This window comes from Talpa occidentalis, unplaced genomic scaffold, assembly GCF_014898055.3.
Source record: "Talpa occidentalis isolate TD23 unplaced genomic scaffold, MPIMG_talOcc4v2.1 talOcc4.4, whole genome shotgun sequence".
Lineage (NCBI taxonomy): Eukaryota > Metazoa > Chordata > Mammalia > Eulipotyphla > Talpidae > Talpa > Talpa occidentalis.
This window is the reverse complement of record NW_023604295.1, coordinates 136,972,403-136,997,182: the sequence shown is the minus strand read 5'-3', so window position 1 is coordinate 136,997,182 and position 24,780 is coordinate 136,972,403. Positions and strand designations below refer to the sequence as shown.

At 55.3% G+C, this 24,780-nt stretch overlaps 1 protein-coding gene and 1 long non-coding RNA gene across 2 annotated transcripts; one reads left to right on the top strand and one right to left on the bottom strand.

Moving 5' to 3' along the window:
* Nucleotides 1-152: 152 nt before the first annotated feature.
* On the bottom strand, nt 153-8,080 carry LOC119257983 (uncharacterized). The gene is made up of 3 exons (XR_008554033.1): nt 7,770-8,080; nt 7,300-7,411; nt 153-1,542 (listed from the first exon to the last, which is right to left on the bottom strand). It is a non-coding gene; the product is annotated as an uncharacterized LOC119257983 (long non-coding RNA).
* Nucleotides 8,081-8,087: 7 nt separating this feature from the next.
* Nucleotides 8,088-12,461, top strand: HAND2 (heart and neural crest derivatives expressed 2). Its single transcript, XM_037526447.2, has 2 exons — nt 8,088-9,546; nt 10,896-12,461. Exons 1-2 carry the CDS (start codon nt 8,992-8,994, stop codon nt 10,992-10,994), a joined length of 654 nt encoding a protein of 217 aa, XP_037382344.1. The 5' UTR covers nt 8,088-8,991; the 3' UTR covers nt 10,995-12,461.
* The last annotated feature ends 12,319 nt before the right edge of the window (nt 12,462-24,780 follow it).

Genomic DNA, 24,780 nt, shown 5'->3' with positions numbered 1-24,780 from the left:
ATGCCCGCGGGGCGCGGCCCGGGCGCGGGTTTGGGGGTGCTCCAGGACGCGGCCCGGGCGCAGGGGGAGCAGCTCTGGGGGGCGGCGGCGCGGAGGGGCTCACCCCGCCCAGCTGGCACCCGCCGCCGTCGGGCTGGGCCTGCGGGCGCCTGGAAGGGTGGTCAGCGGACCCGCGGCGGCGTGGAGGGAAAATACAGAAAGATCCGCGAGCGCAGGCCGAGTGCCAAGGCGCCTCGCGGCCGCGTGGACCTTGGTTTCATTCCGTCTTCCTTGCACATCCTCGAGGTCCGATTCGATGGCAAATCTACGGTTGCCAGAGGTCACGCAGCCAATCCGTGCGAAGCCAAGACTCGCCCTGACCAGCTCTGCCTCAGGGTCCCAGGAGTTCCGGGGAACACACCGGCGAGGCGGGCCCAGCCTGCGTCTCCCCCGGGGCCCACAGCCGGGGCCTTCTCGGGTTGTCACAGGAATTGGAGATGAAGTCCAGCTCCTCCCTGGTGGTGCAAGGGGTTAAATCGCACTATGAAGCAATTCGCAGCCACTGTGGCAGGAGTTCGATCCCACACTGGCCAGGGAGATACCCACATGGCGCAGCAGACCTCTCCTGGCTCGCCCACTGCTCCTCTCAGCAGTGTACTTTGGTCAATCTGCCTGTTCTGCTCCCCACTCTGTCTCTGGTGAATCCTCCCGCTTCCCACACCTCTGGCCTGTACCCCAGCTCTTGTATGTATAAATAAATAAATCTTTAAAAATAAACAAAATAAAGAAAATCAGTGCATTGAGATCTGAATAAATGGAATTCATCCACATTCGCTAGGTAGTCCCTTCTGCAGGGCTGTGGAGGCACCTACTGGGTGCAGTGCATGCTGGGCTCTCAGGGGGCCATCACAGCAGATGACTTCCAGGCATCTACCAGAAACTGTATGAAGGAGACCCAGAAAGGTATGCAGAATAATGGAGGCTTAGAGGACAAGCAGAGAGGCAGCAATGCCTGGAAAGGCTGCCTGGAGGAGGTGGCACTTAAGCTGGACCTAGAAAAAAATCAAAGTGTGTATTCCTTGAGAGACAGAGATGGGTTGATTGTCAGGTACACTGGCAGGCAAGGGGTGCCAGATCCACATTAGGGAACAATGTGGGGTGGGGACACTTCCACCACCTGCTCCCATCTCGGAACTGTCCCCTCACTCAGGAAACCATGAGCTATCATGTCCTGAAGCAAAGTTCATTCTCTCTTAGGACTGAAAACTCAGGGCTTTGGGACAACACCCGCAGATAGACTTGGACTGTTTCTGGAGCCCTGAACTTCATGGGCGGGGGTAGGAAAATGGCAGAGGGGCACACTCACCAGAGCTCCTAACTATCACAGCCACACATTCCTGGTTAGAGATGTACCTGAGCCATTCTGAAGTTTGTCTTTCTGGAATCACAGGCAGATGTAGACCAGGGAAATGAAGATCTGCCAGGGGGGAGGGGGCACTGGTTGCCGTTTTTTTTGTTTTTTTTGTTTTTTTTTTTTACATCCGCAAGAAAGATCTGCGCCTTCTGTGAGCAAAACAAAAAAGCATCAGTCACACCGATGTAGTGAAGACTCCAAATGTGTTCTGAATGGAATCCTATTTTTTTTTTTTTGTATGCAACCAAATCCTCCGTTTGAAGTTGAATGCCTTGCAAGCAGAATGCAATCCCACGTTTTGTTCCTCGAGGTTTGGGCCTATGTTGACTTAAGTGGGAACTCACACAAGTATTCAAAAGAAAACCATTCTCTTCTGGAGAATAGAACAAAGTAGCGTCTCTCCAATCATAGCACAGATGCATAATCTGTAACAACAAATTAGCCTCCCGTGCTGCGCATTTCCAGCAAGCATCCTGCCTTCTCTGTTTATATTATAACTTTTCTGCCTGCAATTATTTTTATTTTAATTTTCTGTCACTTTAACAGAAACCAGAGCCTTTTCTTTTAATGTTTTGTACACAACATGTTCATTTTGATAAGATGTTCTTTCCTATCTCCTTCTAGCTGGCCTTTCCTTGTTTAGAGTTCTGTATCAGGAGTTTCTAATATTTCTCCCTCTTTTTTTTTTTTTTTTAAAGAACTTGTCCCTGTCTTGCTTTATTTGTTTGTGTGAAATTTAGTTTGAAAGGAGATCAGAGAGAGCAGGAGGGGTTTGTAATAAGAGAATGACCGAATGACCCAAAGGCTGATTATCTATCATTAACTGGAGACTCGGTATACCCAAATTACCAGGGAGACCTCAGTCTGCCGGATCCTTACCCGGCCAGAAAGGCCAGCATGGAATGCACACGCCGAAAGGGGCTCGTGGCATTGCAAAGGGAGATACCCTGCTCAAACATTTGCTGAAGGATATTTCCTTCAAAACTCAACTAGCGTTCAGATCCTGACCTATTGTGCACAAATAAAAACCTCTGCCAAAGGACTAACTTTAAGGTTTCTGTAACGAAGTTTTTTGTGTTGTTTCGTTAGGAGCAAAATTGCAGTTAATTGTCTAAGCTCCAGAGAATATTGAGAAATCAAGCCAAGCTGCTTTTGATCTGCTCATGCTGCTAAACCCAAGCCTTGTAAAAATCGAGGTTTGCCATTAATATTGACAATAAAAGTGTTTCTTTTTGTTAACCTGAAACCTAACCATCTTGGCTCAAGTGCCTTGTCTAGAAGCAAAGACCCTAGAAGAAAATAGAAAAGGTTTGGAAGAAACCACCAGGGCTAAAGAAATCCATCTATGTGAATTTGCAAAGGCAGTTCTGGAACAGGATTTCCCAGGAATGCAAGCAACTCAGCATTTCGAAGTGGGAATGCCAGGAGCCTCAGGTTCCAAAGAGCCCTTCTGTCACATAAATGGCATATCCCAAGCCCCACATCTGAAGGTGCCCTTTGCTTTTGTATTTTATTCTGAGCCCCAGATTGTATCGCAGACTGGTTGAAGGCTGCTGCTGTGTCCTCAGAGCGCATGTGCAGCATTACAATTACTTCCTCATCTGAGTGTTGAATGTTTTCCTCCCGGTTTAGGAGAAAACACACTGCTCAGCGTGTATGTGATTTGCTTGAAACAAGAAAGCGGATGATTAGTGCACACAAATCCTCTGGGATGTTTTTTTCTTCTGCCACCTTTGCTATTAACGCTATCTACATTTTACTACAGAGGCACAGAGCTCAGACTTACCATAGTTCTTAGTACCAGAATAAAAACATTAAAACACCTCCAGTGTCTAGATCGTGCTGCTCTGGTGAGGTCTTCGCTTTCACCCCCCTTTGTGAAAATGACTAATTTCAGCTTCACAGACAGACTTTCCTACCTGGCAAAGTATCTAGTGCTCCCTGATCAATTAGCGTCAGAAAAGCAACATACCTGCCAGTTAGTATGGCGATCAGGTCATTGATTATTGGGAAAATATACCAATCCCCACTGTCTGTGATACTAAATATTAGGACTTTCCTAAACATTATACATCTTAAACTGTACATTATATCTCAATTACCTCTTGATTTTCTTAGAGATTTTTCTCAAAGGACTTAAGGATGAATGAGTATCTTATTCTTCATCAGTTTCAGGTTCAATGACATCAAAAACTTTGTAAGTCCAAGCATTGCTGGAAGGCAAATTAGAAGGCAGGCGAGGGAAGAGAAAAGCAGGTTAGGAGGCAGAGAGGGGAAGAGCAGAGAAAAGGAGAAACTCTGAGGGAGGGAGACTCTCTGGAGGGGGGTTCTATTTTCAGGCACCAGCAAGTCCTGATTTTCTCCATGACTTAAATGCTGCCTAATCCAAACTGGGCCGGAGTCCTGAACAACCAGCCCCTGCACAGTCATCGCTGCAGCTGGGTCACTCCCTGCCCCCATCCGCACAGATCTGCTCTGTGCAGGGAAGGGAAGGGAAGAGCACTAGAGCACTCTCTCATCAAAGACCCCACCCCTCCCCCAGATCCAAAAGGAAAACGCACAGAAGAAATAAAACCTCATCAGTTCCCAGGCCAGCATTTCCTCCCCTTCATTTTGGAAACAGACATAAAAGTCCGATGCAACTTGATTCTGCTTTGGAGATGTGTCCTGTGAGTAATACCACCTTTCTGGAGCCACAGTTCCTTGCCATGGCTGTAGACAATTATTCTCCAAAAGGGAAGCAAGAAAGGGAGGAGACACAGCATCCCAGCTAGAGGGAAACCCTTGCCGCTGCCACTCAGACAATATGCTTTTTCCTAATGTGTCCTATGGGTTCTGGGACAAGGAGCTGGCAGGTGAAGTGACTCAATCCCACCCTAGACAGATAGGAATGCACAGCCAGCAGGATGTCACAGAAGCACCTTCCCTGGAGCAGGTGGAGCTGAGTCCCATTCTTGGGAGGACAATGCCTTCTCTACTACCTTCTGGGCTCAATATTCTTTCTGGGGTTCTTATTAGAGTCTCAGATTCACATGACATTAAGAGCATTATAGATAGGTAAGGGAATGCTCACAGTCTATCTGAGTGTGTTTGTTAGGAAAATAAGGTATAACAGGATTTGAAAAAATCATGGAGGGAACTGAGCCATAATTCCCGTAAACATAAAATATGTGTTTACAGCCCTCTGGCCTGCTTCTTCTCAGGTCCAGTTTACTTTGAGCTCTCATGAGCAAAATACAAGATACAAACTGCCCTTGCCTTTGTACTAATAAATAGCTCCCCCAAAAGATCTGTATTTCCCTAAACACAAGGTTAAATATACATACATATATTTCATTTAATCCAGATTGATTTTTAAAATGATATCCCCAAAAGCCCAAAATGTTTGCCAGGGAGTGAGAGCTCCGTCTCTCCTGTGCTCTTTGAATCTTTTCAAGGGGAAGAAGAGGTGGGCATGAAGGGAAAGAGACCGGAGACACAGGCACCAAATAATCCTTTGAAGCCAGTTCTGTCTGCTGAGCTGGAAGCAGGCGTGATGCCCCTCACGGTAGGTGCAACATCTCTCTAACAAAGACCTGGGACAGAATCACAAACATTCCCCCAAACCCGCTGCTCCCCAGGCCAGCCAGGGTAGGACTGGGTGCAGCTAGGCCCCTGGCTCAGAAAAGGACAGGTGGGAAGCAAGCCCTCACCAAGATTCCTCCTTCAGGCTCCCAAGGCCAAACTCTTAGCCACTCGCACTATGAGTATCTGGAACATGTGCCCATTGGGAAGACTGAAGCAGAGGCCATGCATGCGAGCACAGCCCAGGGTGGGGTCCCAACATCTTAGCCCCTTTCTTGTGCATGCCCCCCACCCCCAGCACCACCATTGCCATCACCCCCATCACCACACCCAGGAGACACAGGCCCCCTAAACTGAAGGCACACTTGACAAGGCATCTTGGCCTCCCAGCTTCCCAGGGCAGCAGGCTAGCCCAGCATCCCTCCAGACCTGGAGCAAAAGGCGCCAAAGAGAACACGATGAGAAAAGAGTAGCGGCCTTTGGTGGTGCTGAGAAAAGAGTAGCGGCCTTTGGCGGTGCTCAGCCCGAGGGCCTCTCGGAGGCAGTAACTGCATTGAAGGGGCCCAGAGTCCCCTTTGAGCCCCCTTTGGCTGTCTCCAAGCTCCCTGAGGCTGAGCCTCTGGGTTGGACTTTCCCAGATTCGTGAAGCCTGAGTCTCTTGAGCTGCGTGAACGACTGATAATGACACTGTCCGTGGCAACGGGTGTGCAGGCTAGCATCTTTTTTGGCCTTTTCTGGTGCCATCTTGTCCACCTCTTTTACCACTCACCGGTGCGATCTGGTGCCATGAACGGAGGCACCCATTTTGGGATTGCTTATTTCAGAGGAAAAGGCACGAGAAAGCATGGAAAACGCAAGTTCTGAAGCTTCACCACTGAGGCCCGTCGACTCCAGCCATCACCATCCCCAACTCGGCCCTCTGCTCTCTTGCTCCTTCCAATTCCTAAAACCGCCTCTGGAGCTGAAAGCAACCTACCAACTACATTCCCTGAGTTTTTATCTGTTCCCAGCCTGGGTGCAACCATCTTACTTTGTCTATCTGCTCCCAAGGCCTAGATGTGATTTTGTAAACAGACTTTTTTTTTAATGTATCAAATGTCAGAGGATTGAACTACCAGTATTTACACATTCGGGGTTTGCCTCCCCAGTGCAAATGTAAACACAACCGACCTCACTACCTATATTCTTTCTTTGAAGAACAAGGTCTTAAAAAGACTCTCCTTGTGCTCAAAACTGCAGACCCACCCAAGTTGAGGGTTGGAAGCTCTAGGTGGCTATTTTGTGCTAAGCCAAATGCAAGATCCTGGTACTTACCTTCCAAAGACATCTGGCTTCAGCCACTCCCCAGCCGCTGGTTCTCTGCATTAAGACTCTCTGCTGGGGAGGTCCAGGGAAATCAACCCCTGACACAGGGAAGGCCAGGGGCCATGCCTGTACCTCCATAACCCTGTTTGAGCCCTTCCTCCCTCCTAGCTGCCTGGCTGCTGCAAACCCAAAAAAAGATTTCTCAAGCTGCTGCCCAAGGTTTTGGGAATAGAGGTGGCAGGACCCGACCCAATCGCTGGAGGCAAGGGAGTTGGGCACCTCCAAATGCACCATCCATTGAAGCTGACCTCGCCTTTCACCCCCAAATCATACCCCCCTCCCCCACAAAGCGCCCAGACGGAAGGAAAGGACTGTCCTCACCGAGTCCTTGGGTGGAGGCTCCCTTCGCAGCCTGGGGCCTGACACTGCCTCCAAAGGACGACGCCCACGGTGGAGACGCGGGGCTCCCTCGGGCGACTTTGGCCAGGCCCAGCGTCGAGTCCCAGGCAGATCGGGGGGGCCAGACGGCTTTTGAGCTCTCAGCCTGCGGCTCCCTCTAATTTACGGCCCGCGGGCTGCTGTTGACACCGGTTTCCAGACCGAACTCCAACCGACCGAATCCTCATCTACACTTCAGGCCTCTCCTCGCGGCTCCCGGCCAAGCCCTGGGGGCACTTTCAGCTCGTGCCAAAGTCCACCCCCACCCCCCCAATCTCTTGCGAGGCTTGTCAGACGCTCACGCCGCGCGGGCGCCTCGGCCGCGGTGCCCTGCGGCCGGCGACCTGCAAGCGGAGATCCATTTTCCGTTCTAATGCGTTCAAGATCCCCGCGGCCCGCAGTGTAAACAAGCACGAGCCGTCCTCCGGGCCTGCCTCTTAAACTGGTGTTTAATGGTTCCCCTCCGATAACTAAACCTGCTTTCCACAGATGCCCGCTTTTATGGGCGAGGCAGGAATGCAGAGATATATTTATATGTTTGTTCATAAAAACGGGAAAATAAGCTCTGAACACGCTGTAAAAAATATTCAGTTACTTACCAAACAGGCTAGTTAAACCAGGGGAACACCGATCCCCGCCACACCACAAATTCGGGGGATCGAGGTGCCCGAGCTTTGAAATCGCCGATCGCTGGGGTGGAGGCCGGGGTCCCTGGAGGACATGGAAAGAAGCGCATGGACCATGGGCTCGAGCGCTCGCCCGGGGTCTGGGGCGCGAGCTCCAAAGGCAGCCGCGGGGACTCGAGGACCCAGGACGGGCCTGGCCGAGGTGGCTCGGGGGGCACGTGGGGGAACAGCAGCCGCGGGGGGCGCGCACCGGTGCCCCGGGACCCTGCAGCCGGCAGCCGCCGGGAGTCGACCCCTTGGTGGGGACGCCCCGCGCCCGCCACCCCAGCTCCCGCCGGGCGCACTGACCCCCAAAGTTACCCCCAAAGCACTTCCCAAAGCACCAAGAGCTTTTTTCCTTTTTGTTTTTTTTAACCAGAAAATAAAGCGGGGTCGTACTGTACCTGGTTTGAGCTTCTTCAATATTTGCGTCTCGGGGGTGGGGGCAGAATATTTTAATAGTGAAGCATCTGTTAAACACTTGCATTAACCTCTGGCTGATAAAAAAGTTTTTTTAACCCTGCCCCCCCCCACCTTCGTTTTAATTATCTTCTGGTTCTGAAGGGGCAGCCAATCCTGGAAGAGGACCTCGGCAATTAGCAACCAGAACATCAAAAAGTTTTATTGCGGAGAGCGCCAGGCACCGCCCCCGCCGCCCCGGGATTGGCGTGGGGCGCCTCTGACGACATATATTAACCCGAGCGGCCCTAAAGATGTAGCTGTACATGGAGATCTTGCCGGGAAAACCCGCTCGCTCCCCTCCCGGCGACCAGCTCCGGAGCACCGCCGCCGCCCGGGAGCGCCCTTCGCCGCCGCCGCGCCGGGCCCCTCGCCAGCCCCAGCCGCCGCCTGCGCGCCCCGGGGCGCCCGCTGCGCCCCAGGTCCGTCCCCCGCAAGACGGAGAGGATCCGCGGACATGGATGCGCTGAGACCGCTCTGAAAAGCCTCCGCGGGAGCGCCGGGAGCGAGGCCACGTTCCTCGCAGCCAAAATCACATTTAAGGACCACAACCACCACCTCCAACATTTTCATTAAAACAATAAGCGCCCGAGAACCCCGACGAGCCGGTGGGGGAGGGGCGGGGCGGGGCGGGGAGGGTCGCCCCGAGGCCGCCGCCGAGCGCGCCGTCCGCCCCGCCGCCTCCCTGCGGAGCCGGGCCGGCGCCTCCAGCCACGGCTCGGACTCTCGCCGGGACCCGCCGCCCGCGTCGGTGCCGAGGGCGCGGCTGGGGCGCGCGGCCCGGCGCCTCCGAGGAGCCCCGGCGCCCGTGCATGAGCACGCGAGGGTCCCGCGGCCCCGCAGCGGCCCGGGCGGCAGCAGGCGCGCGCGCAGCGGAGCCGGGCGCCGGGCGGCGGCGGCCGGGGGCGCACGGTGCCGGGACCAGCTCGCCGCGCCCCATGGGGAGCCGGCGGCCGCGGCGCTGCTGAGGCGGGCCCGGCGGGCCAGGCGCGGGGCCGGGGCCCGGGCTGCTGCAGCCCCCTCTGCGGCTGCCGGGCCGGCCCGGGCGCCCGCGCACTGGGGGGCGGGGGGTGGGGGCGGCCGCCGAGCGCCGACGCAGGGGCCCGGGCCGAGGGCGCGGCGGGGCTGCGCGCGCGCTGGGGCGCGTGGAGGGGCGCGGAGAGCGACATGAGTCTGGTGGGGGGCTTCCCCCACCACCCGGTGGTGCACCATGAGGGCTACCCCTTCGCCGCCGCTGCGGCCGCGGCCGCTGCGGCCGCCGCCAGCCGCTGCAGCCACGAGGAGAACCCCTACTTCCACGGCTGGCTCATCGGCCACCCGGAGATGTCGCCCCCAGATTACAGCATGGCCCTGTCCTACAGCCCCGAGTACGCCAGCGGCGCCGCGGGCCTGGACCACTCCCATTACGGGGGGGTGCCGCCGGGCGCCGGGCCCCCTGGCCTGGGGGGGCCGCGGCCGGTGAAGCGCCGGGGCACCGCCAACCGCAAGGAGCGGCGCAGGACTCAGAGCATCAACAGCGCCTTTGCCGAGCTCCGAGAGTGCATCCCCAACGTGCCCGCCGACACCAAGCTCTCCAAGATCAAGACGCTGCGCCTGGCCACCAGCTACATCGCCTACCTCATGGACCTGCTGGCCAAGGACGACCAGAACGGCGAGGCAGAGGCCTTCAAGGCGGAGATCAAGAAGACAGACGTGAAAGAAGAGAAGCGGAAGAAGGAACTGGTCAGTACGCGGGGGCGCGGGCGATGCGCATGTGGGGTTCGGGGGGAGCCGGTGCTCCTGGCCTCATTCTGGTAGGGTAGAGCAGTGGCACCCCCCGCATTCTTTGGCTGTGTGCTGGGTGGAAGGTGCTTGCACCGGCTTGTGAGGGGGGGTTCCCCGCCGAAGCCGAGGAGATCTGGGAGGGTGTCAGCAGGAGGAAGAGGTCAAGAGGGATGCTTCCCCGGCCATCTCCTCTCCAGGTTATCACTGCTCCCCCAGGCACAGAGGGTGGCCTAGGGGCTGGTGGTTGGGACTGATCTGCAGATGGAGCTGGGCCGAACCCCTCATTCTGAGTCCCTTAGCGCCTTCCTTTGGGCTCCAACCCGACCTCGTTTGCAAGATATTTCCAAAGCCAGCCGTGCCTACGTGCTCGATGGCAATCATTTCACTTCTGCTGGCATTTGCCTCACTAGAGGCAACTTGGAGAGAGGTTTATGGCTCTCCTTACTGTGCCCCAAAGAAAGGTCAAGTAGAGTAAGCTCCTTTAACTTCCAAAAGTAACTCCAGTTTCCTTTTGGCAAAGAGCTTAAAATGTAGCTTCCCAGGCCGGTACACTTCCTAGGTGTTTCTGGGTTTGCTGCATGAGCATGTACATCTTCAGAATGCTCTAGCTTCTGCTGTTGTGGTCAGCAATAACACGAAATTGCAATTGGAAAGTAAAGTTTTATCAGGTTCTTGCCAACCACCCTAGCGTGGGGTGTGTGTGGGGGGCTGGGGGTTGTTCAAAACAGGGCTGTAGCCCTAAAGGGCCTAGAAAATAATTCCACTGGCCGAGTTTTTCTTCGTTGGGGCCCGTGGCCCTGTGTTCACTGCATAAGAGAGTGACTCCCCCAAATAACCAGGGGTTCCAGATCCTTGGAGGAGAGACACGAGCTGAGCCGGAGGCCCAGAGCAGCTGGCGGAGAGGCCCAGGCCCCGGGGAACAACTTGCCCATCTTGCCCAGAGCACGGGTCTAGGGGTGCCCTTGTAAACTCGGAAACCAGATTCAGCCCCGACCCACACCCGGGTCCTGGAGCCAGAGGAAGGCCCCCAGCTCCTCCATAAGCGACTTGAACACGGGCGGTGGTTTCCAAACGCGCCGATGCCGTAGGTGGCCGAGCGCGGCGGGCGCGCGGAGGCCTGCGCGGGAGCGTCCTTGCAGGGGCTGGGCCGGGCTGGGCCGGGCTGGGCCGGGCCACCCTCCCGCCGCCCGCCGAGCCTCCCTCTCGCCGACTCCTCGGGCCTGGGGAGCGCTGGGGTGGCGGAGACCCAGGGCTCACCTCTGAATTTCTCTTTGCGCTTGTCTCCCCCTCGCCTCTCCTCTGCTCAGAACGAAATCTTGAAAAGCACAGTGAGCAGCAACGACAAGAAAAGCAAAGGCCGAACGGGCTGGCCGCAGCACGTCTGGGCCCTGGAGCTCAAGCAGTGAGGAAGCGGAGTGACCGCGAGCGAGCTGGGACCCTGGAGGCCGCCTGCAGACCCAGGACTCGGGAAAGCTCTCTGCGCGCGCTCCGAGGACTTCTCGCAGTGGGAATCATCCGGTTTATTTATGTGCAATTTGCCTCCCCTCTCTTTGCTCCCCTCCGAGGCATCCGCTCCCCACCTCCCCCTCCAAAAAAAAAGTGGATATTTGAAGAAAAGCATTCCATATTTTAATATGAAGAGGACACTCCCATGTGGTAAGGGATCCCGTCGTGTCGTAGATTCTGTGTGTGAATGTGCCCTCCTGGCTGTGTAGACACCAGCGTGGCCTCCTCCCTAACCCACCCCCCAACCCCTCCCAGATAAAGACAGCGGACAGTAGTGTGTATGTGAAGTGAATCCTTAATGCTTGGCCTTTGGATATAAATATTCCTGGGGATTATAAAGTTTTATTTCAAAGCAGAAAATGGGGCCGCTAACATTTCTGTGGGGATCGGTATCTAGTGCTGTTTCCTCTGTGATCCTTCCCTGTTCAAAAATGTTACCAACAGCTACTTGTTTTGTGCACTTGCGTCCTCTAAAACTAAGTGGAATTTAATTAATATTGAAGGTGTAAACGTTGTAAGTATTCAATAAACCACTGTGTGTTTTTTTTTTACAAAAACCCCAATCTTTTCATGGTGGATACCTCAAAAGAGTTTGAAAACAAAACTGTTATGCTTGTTTTCATAATATTTAAAGTATTCAGAAGTAAACTAAATTATCACGATTGCCTCTAACTTTATTTGAAACAGTCAGTGGCTACCTTCCAGCATCAATGTGAGCTCCCCACCGGGCAGGGCGAGAAGGACCCCTTAAAGAGAAGTGTCCTTGAAGAAAATTCTGCAGAAGGGTGTCGGTTGCTCCAAGGTCCTGTCTCCCTCCCGCTCACCCCAGTCCCAGGGGGAAATGCTGAGTGGTCTCTGGAAGGACTGGCCTGGCACAGGCCTCTGCGGTTTGCTCAGAAGAAGGTGGGAACTGGCCTTGCTTTGCTGAAATCCACTACATGCCCTTCAGTGGGGGCTTCCACTTTTGTTTGGGAGGCTGTTTTCCGTGGAGGAGGTGTGTTGTGTGTTGTGTGCTGGGGCCAGGCACCCCAGACGTGACTGCAGCTGCAGGAGCTAGTCTGGAGCTTGTGGTTCCAAACAAGAGGCTTTCATCCGGGCGAGGAAGGAGCACAAGAGGAGGGTTTGCTTGTAATCTCGATCCAGCCGATTTTCAGCTGAGCAGGTCAGGGAGGAGGTGGGCCTTCGGGAAAATTCCCTGATTAGGTAACAAGGAATTTTACGTCAAGTAAGAAATCGCGAACAAGTCCATGGATTTAAGGTGGGGGGTGAGAGGGAGGCTAGATTTACAAGGCGCTACAGGGAACTTAATATTAACTGTGCCGGGTCTGGAGTCTTGCGGGCCGCAGGCCAGGCCAGCCCAGCAAGCTGCGCCCTCCGCGGGCCGGGGTGGCCCGGCCTCCGCCCCGTCGGAAGTGGGGTCCCCTGGAGCCCGGGTTGTCCCGGAAGGAAGTCCCTGCGGCCCTCTTAGCCTTGGGCTCCACTGGAAAAGGAACTTCTATGGAAGAAGCAGAGAAACTGAAGTGCCATAAAGGATTCGGTGTGGGGGTGGGGAGCAGAGAAGAATTGGAGGGGGGGCGGGGGGGGGGAGAGAAAGGTGAAACATATTAAAAAGCGGTTTGTTTCCTGAGACGCCATGTATATAAATCTAGTGCGAGGGAGGCTTGCCAGAGGGTTTCCATCTTGGAACTTCTTGGGGTGATGTTCGCACCTGGACTTGGGGCACAGGCTCTCCCTGCAGATCCCAGGGTTCCCACGCCCCGAGGGCGCTCGCTCTGGGCAGGCGCCCGCCGCGGCCGAGGCGCAAGTGGCCGGGGCTGGACAGGCCGGGGGCGCGCGGGCCGCCGCTGCGGGCGCCCGAGACGCGAGGGCGCGGGGTTAGAACAACTCGGCCAAAGCGATCTGAACTTTCTCCCCTCGGGTCAGCCGGCGCTGGGCCGGCGCGGTGGGCGCGGGGCGGTGTTTACAGACACTTGCCTTTGTTTATAGCACGGGGCGGGGAGGGGGGTAGGCGCGCCCTGATTTTCTATTGCTCCCGGGATCCCTGTCCGCTTGACCGAGTGGCTGGCGGTCTTCTCCGCCTTTTGCAGCTTTGCATGAACCCCCGGTTGGGGAGACACCGGATCCTCGGGGTAGAAGAAGTGGTGGAGTGAATGGTGGTGAGGCTGTGAGGTTTTCAAAACAGAAACAGGGGGAGTCAGGGACCCTCACCACGCGTGTGTGTCTGCGCTTGCTGTGCGCCGCTGGTCCTCCCTGCCTGGGCCTGGGCCTTACGCATTTCTGTTGGCTTAACACTTGTTAGTATTATTATTATTTTTGTTTGTTTGTTTACTAAATGCGGGCAGAGTTGAAGCAGAAGACCCTGGTTCGCCGAGATCGCAGGGCTGCTTGCAACTGCACATGCTTTTAAACCCGCGCTGCAAGCACAGTCCTCTTTTGTCTGGCCTGGACCAGGGGCTGCCCGTCTCCTGCCTGCAGCGCCCAGTCCTCCGGGCCAGCAGCACCAGGCCCGACACCCCCAAACGCCTGGGCTTTCCAACCAGCCAGGAACCCCAACTGACCAGACATCCGGCAGACCTGACACCCCAGGGGGCCAGCCGAACCCCCAAGCGGATGCACGACCCAACTAACCTGACAGTCCAGTTGGAAAGACATCCCCCCAAGCCCAGCCAGCGCAGGGCCTAGTCCTGCAATAGCCCTGCCCCAAGGTGTCAAATCCGAGGCAAGTGAGTGGTGCATCCTGCTTTTTCACGGCCTTCTACACTTTTCTTTTTCTTGTAACTCCCTTTCTTCTTTGCTTAAAAAAATTCCCAGGCTGCTGCCTTGCGGGACCGACTAAAAGGCCTCTGTTTTAATTGCTCGGATAATGTGGTTGCTGCCATTTTGTTAAAAGCAATCACTCCTGCAGCGAAATCGCAAGCTCTCTAGACAGGCCGGAGCCGACAAAAATGCAGGATTTGACGTTAAAAGCTAAATGGGAAGCTGGGGCGGCGGAAGGTAAATTGATGGTAGATCTGGCTGTCAGGGCCCGGCCCCAGACCGCCGCGCAGGCCGAGCGCCTGATAACCCTGGAGCCCAGGAGGGGCAAGGCCTCTGCCTGCTGTGTGTGTGTGTGTGTGTGTGTGTGTGTGTGTGTGTAGATAGTCCCCACTCCCATCACAATTTTCCAGGACATTACCCCTCATCTGGGCACTGATGGCAACTTAAAGGCTTTTTCTGATCCAAATGCAGAGATGACAGCAAGGTCATTTGGTGTTCTTCTTGCTCTCTGAATCCCAAAGGGTCGTCTGGGGGACTCAGTAGGAAGCTCCAGCTTCTGGGTGGGCCAAACACCTAAGAAGTGGGGAGCAGGCTCTGGGCTTAGGATGAGGGCCTCCTGCCTCAAGTGTGGCAGGACCAGGCGGCCAGGTCTCCCCAGAGGTGAGATGGTGCAGCAGTGGCCTCCCCTGCCCCTTAGAAAGCAGGAGTGGGTGAGCTGGGGAGGGTCTAGAAAGTAGCTCCCTCCCTCCTCTGCCCCCTATTGTTGACACCTGGGGTGGCCAGGATGGCAGGGCTGGTATCTGACCCTGGTTGTGAAGGGGTAGAAGGGAAAGTGGGTTGCAATTTCGCTGGAAGAGGTTCCAGGGTGTGATTGAGCTTAAATGCACTAAAACCAAAGGCAGTGGAAGGAGGCCTGCCAGCCCCTTCCAAGACTTCGTCTGTGCAGAGAATGCAGGCCAGTTGTGGGAGCACCAAGTGTGTGCCCAAAGGACTAACTTGGGCAAAGGAAGCAGCCGAAGCTGGGACTTCATGCGCACTGTGGGTTTACAAAATATGGGGAACCTCTTGCTTTTTCCTGTAGTTTTGAGGAAACGTGTCTAACTGTGCGTGAGGCTAGTGGCTTTCTCTTCCACAGCTGCCTTGCGTTCTTCCTGCCCTAAAGTGTCACCCACCAGCCTGGACTTGCAAAAGGGACTTGCAGTAGGTGCCAAGCAAGACGATCTTTCAGAAAGGAGGCCTTGGCTATGCCCGTGTAGAGCGCTGCATCTGGACCCTGGGCACGTCCAGTCTTTTCTGGATGTGTTGACTAGAGGGAACCCTTCCTCCAACAGGCCCAACTGCTTGGGTCCAGGTCCGGGAACAAGGAAGGGGCTCTAAGGAGTCTGGTGGGTCGGAGCCTGTGGATCCCTCGGAGAGAAAGACTCTGGAGATGCCCTGGAATGGGGTTCAGGACCCCAGTCTGGAGGCCCCAGCCTCTCCCTCCCCAGGAAGATCATCCTCGCAGAGAAATGTTGCCATAGAGATAGTCTTGCGGGAGGAAGTACTTTTTACTGTTTAGAAAAGGGAGGAGGGAGAGGGAGTTACTCCAGCAAAGGAAACGAATCCCAGGTTTCTGGGGGCCCGCACAGCCCAGCGCGCCCCTGCGCCAGGCGGGCTTCCCACGCGGCGGCTGGCGGGGCCCTAACGAGCCTGCAACAGCCCCGCGCCCTCGGCCGGCCGGGCTCCGGGGAGAGCGCCCTGGTGTCCGCCTGCGCGCGCCCGGGAGCCGGACGCCTCTCCGGGCCTCCCTCCACCTCGCGGGGCTTGGCTCCTCCGGAGCAGTGTGCCCCAGGCTCTCCCCTAAAAGCGTCCCCCGTCCACACCCACATTCCCTTCATTTTCTCCCGGCATTTGGGCCGCTTTGATGATCAGATGGTAGAGCCCTGATTACAAATTTATTCCCGGCCGCCCCGTCGGTCTTTATCTGCGCTATTAGGGACATCTGGGAGTGATTAGCGCCGCGCCCGCGCCCGGCCGCGCTGCCTATCTCGCCGCGGCGGGGCCCCGAACCCCGCTGACGTCAGGGCAGACGGCTCGGAGCCATCCCGGCCGAGCTGGGTGTAATCGGCGGCCGCGCGGCCAAGTCTTCCCCGGGCCAGGCCGGCAGCTGCGCCGCGCCGCCCGCCAGCGCGCAGGGACTCTCGGAGCAAGTATTTTTAGCCCAGAAGATGTTTTTATTTTCCGTGTTCGAGGTGCAGCGGGGCGAGTTAAAGTTTCTGCTGTCTCCTTCCCCTTTCTGCATGTTCCTAATCGCTGCCTCCGGCGCCTTCGGCCTGGAGACACCTCCCTGGGGGTCGTGACCCCCGGGCGCACCTCTGCGATCCAGGGCCCGGGTGCTGCGTGGAGCGCAGCAGCGCCCGTGCAAGCCCAGGGGGAGGAGGGAGCGTCTCTTTGAGGCCCAGGCTGCTTTTAGGGCGGCCCTGCATGCACTGACACCCGCTTGGCCCCTGCAGACCTCGGGCCAAAATAGTGGGAGTTTCTGCCTAGCGGGGATGCGGGGCAGACACTGATTACAGCATGGGAGGTCTCTCCAAGCCTGCGTCTTTGCACCTGCTATTAAAGCCTAGCAGAGCTAAGGCTCCCCCTCGGCTTCCCACACCCTGTCCCTGCAGAAGTCTTCCCTGGCGCAAACACTGGCACGTCGCGCAAACACTGACACAAGCACGGGTGGCAGAGATTTGTCCCTTGCTGTGTCTCAAAGCGCCGAGCAGAGACTGGATATATTACAGCTGGATGGTTCCTGGATGAGGGGACAAGTAAGACGTCCCACCCTGACCCCTTGGGGTGCTGGCCTGGTCTCTAGGAGACTCCAATTTCAGCACCCTTCAGGGCCCAGCTTCCCACACCTACTTAGGGGCCCCAAATCCCCACCCCGCTGCATCTAAACCTGAAATTCTGATGGGCAGGCCAGGAAGGAGACCCAAAGTCTGCAGAGTTCAAAAACTTCCCAGAGGGTTCTGGAAGTTTGCCTGAGACCACACCCCCTCTCCTTTGACACTCCATGGCTGCTATGAAAGGTTGGGCAATGCGGATGGGAATGGCTTTATCAAGGATGGGGAAGGTGGGGTGAAGTCTGCTTTCTTTTTTAAAAAAAAATTATGCATACAGGAGCTGGGGTACAGGCCAGAGGTGTGGGGGTGGGTGAGAGGATTCACCAGAGACTGAGTGGGAAACAGAACAGGCAGACTGACCAAAATACACTGCTGAGGGGAGCAGCGGGTGAGTCAGGAGAGATCTGCTGCGCCATGTGGGTTGCTCCCTGACTGGCCAGAAATCGAGCTCGTGCTGCAGAGGCTGCGGACAGCTTCATAGGTTGTGCCTTAACCCTTGCCCCACCAGGGAGGCCCTGCTTTCTTTTTTTTGTTTTGTTTTTTTAAGATTTATTTATTTATGCATACAAGAGCTGGGGTACAGGCCATATGCAGGGGGTGAGAGGATTCACCAGAGACAGAGTGGGGAACAGAACAGGCAGATTGACTGAAGTACACTGCTGAGGGGAGCAGTGGGAGAGTCAGGAGAGGTCTGCTGCGCCATGTGGGTTGCTCCCTGGCCGGGGATCCAACTCGTGCTGCAGAGGCTGCAGATTGCCTCATAGTGCGGTGCTTAACCCCTTGGGCCACCAGGGAGGCCCTGAAGGCTGCTTTCTTAAAAAATCTCAGCTAAGAGAGAAATGGCCAACCATGGAGCAATCCTACAACTCCATTTAATCGGGCAAGGCAAGGACTCAAAGCAAGTCCAGAGATGTTACTAATATTCACACTGGCTGCAAAGGACAAACTGATGTTTTGCCACGGGATACAGTGACTTTAGCTAGAATGATGATTTGAGTATAGTGACAAGATTTTGGGGGGGGCACGGGGGGTGGGGGGCTGGCATTAAAAGTAAACAGGAATATAGTAGAGAAAATATCCCAACTGCTCACCCTCCTCAAGTCCTTGAGGCAACTGTTTCACGTGATACAGAGCAGAGAGGACCATTTCCTTCTAAATCCCATGGAAATTTTGGCTCCCCCTCCTGTCCACCCCTCTTCCTAGCAGAGGACGAAGGAAATAGTGGGGTAGGTGATCTAGGGGCTAGAAAGAGAGAAGGAGGTTTTTAGACAACAGAATCCTTAATGACTGCAGAAGGGCCCAGCACTGCCTTGGTGGGGGAGGGGCGGTAATGGCTGCACAAAGTAGTTTCCCACAGAGCTGATAAGTCTCTGTGATCTGCCTTAATGGTGGCGTCTACCTAGGCAATAGGCGGTTTTCTGAGCTGTCGAAAACAAACAAGACTAACCACAACAGTACACACTGTTTTGGCCCACGCTGCTTTCTTGCACAAGTGAACGCAGAGAATCCCAGTTTATATTCCCAAGCAGAGGGAACAGGCTTGCAGACAGCTACCCCCTTTATAGAAAAGATTATGGGGTGCTCACCAGCCCCCTCATGGATTACACCCTGTTGCTTTCTCAGCACATTTAAAGCACAACTAATCTGAGCAACCAGACCCAATCCGATGCTCCCCGGGAACAGATGAGCGGCTCCAAAATATTATTTCTTGTTGTAGCACCAAGTCATTGTTTCCCTTCATTGGGGAATCAGAACTCAAGAGGGGTGGGTCACTGTCCCCTACTTTGCTGCTGCACTGGCTGGAAGGATTGAGAACAAACAGTGCACAACCTCCACAGCAGAGATTTTCAACCTTTCTGAGGTGCATTACCTAGAGGAGACCAACCCCCCCTCCAGCTATCATTCTAAATTAAGGTGGCAGAAAAGCCCTCCCCTCTGCAGAGATGGAAGCCAGTGGCCACGGAGGTCAGGAAATGGTTGTCTTCCATTTTAAGGCCGGTTGGTGTCGCCTTGAGGTGGCATTTTTGTCTTTAGGATAAGGCAGACATGCAGGAGAAGAAAAAAATGTGAGGTTGCAACTTTTATTTTTTTTCAAGCAGAAAATGCAGCCCAGGTCTGAAACTGCAAGGCCGGCATGGAGGAGAGCGGAGGCAGTTTTCATGGGAGAAAGTGGCTGCCGGGCTGGGCCGCCTGGCCATCGCCTTGGCTCCGCAAATCTGGTTTTCATATTCTGGCTCAGTAATCACCCCGAGCCATAACTGTCTCTGAAATTATTCATTAAAGTCATTTTCAGGGATTCTCGCAGGATGATTCTTTTACGTTTATGATCTTCTGAGAGCAATGACATCAGCCTCTGTGTCTTTTCCGCTTTTAATTAATGTGCCGGGCAGAGGAGCGGGCCGGGCCGGCTCCGCGGGGAGGGGCGGGTCGGGGTGGACCTCGCCGGCCTCTCTGCTCCCGGCGCGCTCAGCTGAGCGCGGGCGCGCAGACATCCTTTGATTAAAGAGGGTATTTCAGGGAGTGCAGGCTGTGCAGAAGATCACGGCTGTGCCCTGTGGTGCTGTCAGCAGTGACAGATCCCAGATGGGGCCGCTACTGTATGGCAGATTGAGTTTCTCAGCAGAAAACTCACCCTCCCTCCTAAACGTCTTCAAAACCTTCTCCAGATACTTCAGGTCGCTTCGTGTGAAGCTGGAAAAGGCCAACCCCAAAGTTGCTCTTGCGTGCGCGCGTGTCCGTTAGGACTTTTTTCCCCCCTGCCTCTTCTTTTTCCTCGCAGCATCTTAGACCCGCAGGGCCGCCCCGAGCCGAGAGCTGCTTCCCGTTCGCGCGCCGTCTACACCGCGCCGTCTACACCGCACCGAGGGGCCTGGCCTGGAAGGCGATCCGATGGGTAAGGCGAGGCGTCCAGGACTTGGGGGCAACTTAGAGCACCCCAGGAAGCCGGGGTGGGGGTGGGTAGGAGAATTCTCCCCACGCCGCGAGGTGGGGGGGCTTGGGGGGGCGGTCTAAAAGGTCAAAGCGGAAAGTTCCAGGTCTGGCTGCTGCTTTTCCCGCTTGCTTCCCCCGCGGAGCCCGGTCCCTCTAGCTCGGGCAATTTCAAGGGGCCGCTCCAGACAAGGGGGGCGGGGCGGGGAGCCTCTGGGCTGGGAAAGCGGCGTGAAGGCGAAACACAGGAGCCCGCGGGGCGCTGGTGTGGTCCAATATGGGGATCCCCAGACTGCACCCCGCGCCGGGAAGCTGGACCCCGGCATCTCGTAGCTGAGAGGGGGCGCGGGGAGATCCCGGTTCCAACATCGTAGAACACTCGCCCGCTGGAGAGGGACTGTCCTGGGGCCCAGAAACACTGCGGGTTGGAGACTCTGGGGCAGAAACGTTTTCACTGCCTTTAAGTGTTTAGTAAAAAATAAATGCAGGCTCTGGTCCCGGCTTCATCGTTGCCAGCAGAGTCCCCCCCTCCTACCCCCACCCCCGCCTCCCAGGGTGTCCAGGCCGACGCCCACGGAGCAGTACCCCCAGCGAGAGGAAGAAAGGCGGGCTGGAGGCCGGGGCACCCACATTCTAGACGCCAGCCCTGCCTTCCCTCGCCAGGTCGCAGCTGCAGAACCCGTGTTCCCGCGGGCCGGGGCGACGCAGAAAGAGAGGACAGAAAGGAAGGCCAGAGACTAGGGGGGGCGAATTTTGTTGTATTTTAATTTAAAGAGAAGTCCTCTTTGCCCCTCAAAATACCGGGCAGCTCCCCCCACCTACTCCCACACCCCCTCTGCGCGAGGGCAGCTTGGAGAGCCGCCTCCTTTCTGCTTACAAAAGAGCCTTCAGGGAACTCAGAGGAGCTAAAAATACCGCAGCCTCGAGGCCCAAAGCCCCCGAGGCGCTCGGGGCCTCCTCCGACCCCCACCTGCCAGTGAGGGGGCTGCTCCCTGCTCGCCTGGCCGGGCCGGGGCGGGCTGGGCCGGCCCTGGCTTCGGGGCTTAGGCAAGAGTGGGGAGCTCGGGGCGCAGCTGGTGCCCCCTCTGCGCGGCCCGAAGATTTTCGAGCGGCCTTTGCGCCTTCGGTCCAGCCGGTCTGTAGCCAAACGGGTGCCTTTTAGGGCAGCCTCGCCGTCCAGGCTCCGGTGAACCCCGACGCCCCACGGTTCACTTTCCCCTTCTGCTCCTGCGCCGCTGACCGCGTTTCTTAAAAAAGGTGGGGCCGCTAGACCCTAGTGGAGGTCAGCTGGAGCTGGGTGGCTTTTCTGTTCTCCCGGTTGTAGAAGGAGCCCGACTGGTGGCGGCAGTTCACTGGGGAGGAGACGGCGCCCCTCTCACTGTCCTCTCCCGAAAGAAAAGGGGAAACAAAAACCCCAAATACCCTAGCAGTGAATTCCCACAAAATGCTGCCTTCGGTTATTAGGAAATATCTCAAAACTCGTCCAGGAAAAGCAAAGCCTGCAGCGACTTTCAAATCTCCCGCGCGCCCTCTCGAAGGCGGCTTTCATTTCCACGGCCCACGCTGGATCAAAGGGGTTTATTTTGATTTTTTTTTTTTCTTATACCCACACGCCTTGTAAAAGGTTCCTGTGGCGGGGCTCGGCCCCCCTCTGACGACCGCAGGGCCCAGCTTCCAGACTGCAGCCCCCACCCCTGGGTTTTAAGCCCTCGCCTGGAGCCGAGGTGTCATGGTGACCCCGCCCGGCCGCGCGCCCCCCGGGGGGACGCCCGCGGGGCCAGCGCTGGGGCCTGGACCTCCCAAGTGGCGGACCCCGGCGCCCGGAGCCGCGCGGCCGGCTCCCTCCAGCCCCCCCTCCCTCCCTCCCTCCCGGGGGGACTTTGCGCCTTTTCTCCGCGGTTCTCCAGCCCGCGGGGCGCGCGGCGTCCGTCCGCCCCTCCACTTTGGGGTGTCCCGGCCCTTCTCCTCCCCAGCGCCTTTTTACCGCCCTCTCGGTCGTCTTCACGTCGAAATCTCAGGCCCAGAAAAGCAAAGTGGGGATTTGTCGGGATCTGGGGGGACGAGCTGGGAGCTCTGGCCCCCGGGGCGCCTCCGCGGAGGCGCACCCGGGAGCGCTTCTGCGTAACGTCAGCGCGCGGGGTAATTTACCTTCCCCGGCGTCTGTCAACATGACTGATGTCCACAGAGGTCAGAAAGCCTCTCTCCGGCCGTCCGTCTCGGAGCGCTCGCCTGCACGGCAGACCCGGTTAGTTGTTTTGTTTTCCAGCCCTAGAAATAAATACTCTTGGGGCGTCCCTGGCAGGGCAGCCGGAGCGCGGCGGGAACAGGCACCGGGCAATTAGAGGCAGTTTTCCTTGCACCGCGAACTCTGAACTGCTCTGATCGGGCTGCAGGGACAGCGACCTGCCTGCCTTTTAGTTCACGTTGCCTAGCTCGTCCCCCGTGCCAATACTTTCTTTAGAAACAGGAAATCAAAAGAGAGGGAAATAATTCTCGCTGCAGTTTTTCCCTGTTCCCCACTGAGACTCGGTGCCGCGTTCGGGGTGTGAGTTGAGCATAGAGTTTGAGCGCGTGTCTTGCTCATCTGGCCTAGACAGACGATATGTCATCCGGCTGTTTTGCAATAATTTGAAGACGGCTCCCGACTTCTAAATGGAAAATCAGTTGTGGGTTGAGCCATTCTTCGGGGATCCATGCAGATGGCTGGTGCTGGGTGCAAAATTGAGGCTCGCTCTGAGAACTGCGCTGCATGAAACCCTCCAGGCTAGGGCACCGGCGATCCCCAGTCGCTGCGCTCCTGTCTGGAAAAATGCACCAGGGCTTGGCGAGCTTTCACCTCCCAGGGCACCATGTCTCGGCTCTTGGGCGCTGGGGAAGGAAAACCTCACCAGCCCCGGAGTCAGGGCCCAGTGCGAAGTGAAAGTCGCCAAATAACCCATTTCTGTTCCACCTGGGCTCAGCCACTGAGGCCCCAACGGATAAACTTCCCCGAGTTCACTTGGAAAAAAGTGTCTTCTCCCATCTCTTGTTCCTCCAGTCTGGCCTTTAGGCAAGTAAATGCTTGGACTTTGGACATTAGGAACATCAGTAGAATCCACTGGAGTCAAAAGAACTAAGAAAGGGAAGCAGAAGCCTTAGGTCGCCTCACCAAAGCTGGCCTTAAATCTCTGTCGCTGGCTTCTGCCCATGGGGGTGGTGGCAGCCATCTCCATCCCTGGACTCCAACTCCCATCACAAACCCCAGAGCCGAACCCCCTGTTCTTTCTTGGCACGCGCACACACACACACACACACACACACACACACACACACACACACACCCCTTCTTCCCTCTCTCAGCTGTTGGTGCATTTATGACCTCATGAAAGCATATCCTTTAGGGGGAAAAAATCTATATAAAAAACCTGAAATATGAAGAACCTGTTTGAATACTACCACTCCAGTCCAGGCCCCATCTTGTAGTTTTTGTTTTATTTTTAGCCCAAACACCTTGACTCCCCCTGATACTTCCCTAGTCACTGTGTTATTTTTACTAAATGATGAGAATTGGTTCAAAGTGGCCTTCTCATTCCCTTTGGAAAGAGAAAAAGTCTCCAACCTGAAGATCTTTATTGGAGGGATGGCTTGCCTTGGGGAAAAAATAAATTTACTTTCCATTCTTTGTCATCTTTGAAAATCTCTGGTGTCATATGTTCTGACTTTTGCAAACAGCTGGGGAAAACAAGGGCTCTTTCAACTCCCTTCCTGTTCCTTCCTGCCCCACCATTTCCCCCAATCACCACCTTTCTGGGGGCTCAAAAACATGAACCTCACTCTGTGTGGTTCCTTCTCTGAAACCTCTGTCCTGTGTCCTTCTCTGAAACCTCTCCCAGGTCCCAAGATAACCAAGTGCCTCCTTGGAAATCACATAGTTAGCCACCTGTTTTCATGTAAAAATTGGTACCATTTTGTGTTCCTGGGGGAATTTGTTTATTGTTTCATGTGGGTAGAGATTAATCCCCATGTGGTTTTCTATACAGCCCTAAAAGTCCATTTCTTTTTGCAATTTGACCTTCACCGGGAGAGAGGTTTATATTGTTTACTGACAGGGACTAATCAACTGGAGAAGATGCAGGAGAGCGGAACACCCTGGGAGCCAAAGACCATCACCCTTGGTGGGTGGAGTTACTTGCATATTTCTTAAAGAGCAGGGCAGTTCTAATTTAAAGCATTTTGGGCACCATTTAATGACCCAAGGGTGGAGTTGGTAGATTGTTCAATTTCCCACTTGGCTGATGCCTTTGTTTCTAAGCTAACATCTCTAAGGGGTCTTTGAGTAAAAACAGTATTTTTTTTAAGTCTTAAACCATTAAACTTCCTCATAGGATTTGACTGCAAAGAACTTTTATACCTGGTTAAAGCCTAACAAACAGGGCAGATGTCCTAGGGCAGTGTTCATCCCGCCCTGAGGGGTAAGAGGATGTGTGTGGAATGGGGAGATGCCTGGGAGACACTCATTTCTAGGGAAGTGTCTTGGTCTTCTTGTAGAAGAAATTGACCATTGATTAAGAAATGTCAGTCCTCTTTTCTCAGCTGTGTTCTAGCTGAGCCTTTCCACTTACAAGTGAGTCTATGTTTCCAGTGACAACTGAAAAGGCAAATGATTTTATTTATTTTTTAAAGATTTATTTATTTAAGTATACAAGAACTGGGGTACAGGCCAGAGGTGCAGGGGGGTGGGAGGATTCACCAGAGACAGAGTGGGGAACAGGACAGGCAGACTGACTGAAATACACTGCTGAAGGGAGCAGCGGGCGAGGCAGGAGAGGTCTGCTGCACCATGTGGGTAGCTCCCTGGCCAGGGATCGAACTTGTGCTGCAGAGGCTGTGGATAGCTTCATAGTGCTGCGACTTAATCCCTTGAGCCACCAGGGAGGCCCACAAATGTAAGTTTTAAACTGACAAATATCCTCATTTGGAAGAGGAGAGTAGTGGGCATTTTGTTTCACCTTCAATCCTATACTTCTGCATAAAAATACTATTTTCAAATCATATTTCTAACAGAGCAAAACAGAAAGCTTATTACATGTTTTTAAATCCATATTCTCAGTAGATGTCCTCTAGATCGCCCTGCCTCCTATGTGAAATTATA

What these genes read in the sequence shown, in the direction of transcription:
- HAND2 (XM_037526447.2), top strand. Translation starts at nt 8,992, where the DNA reads ATGAGTCTGGTGGGGGGCTTCCCCCACCACCCGGTGGTGCACCATGAG. An exon ending in AGAAGCGGAAGAAGGAACTG is followed by an intron (nt 9,547 to 10,895) that starts GTCAGTACGCGG and finishes TCCTCTGCTCAG; the next exon opens with AACGAAATCTTGAAAAGCAC.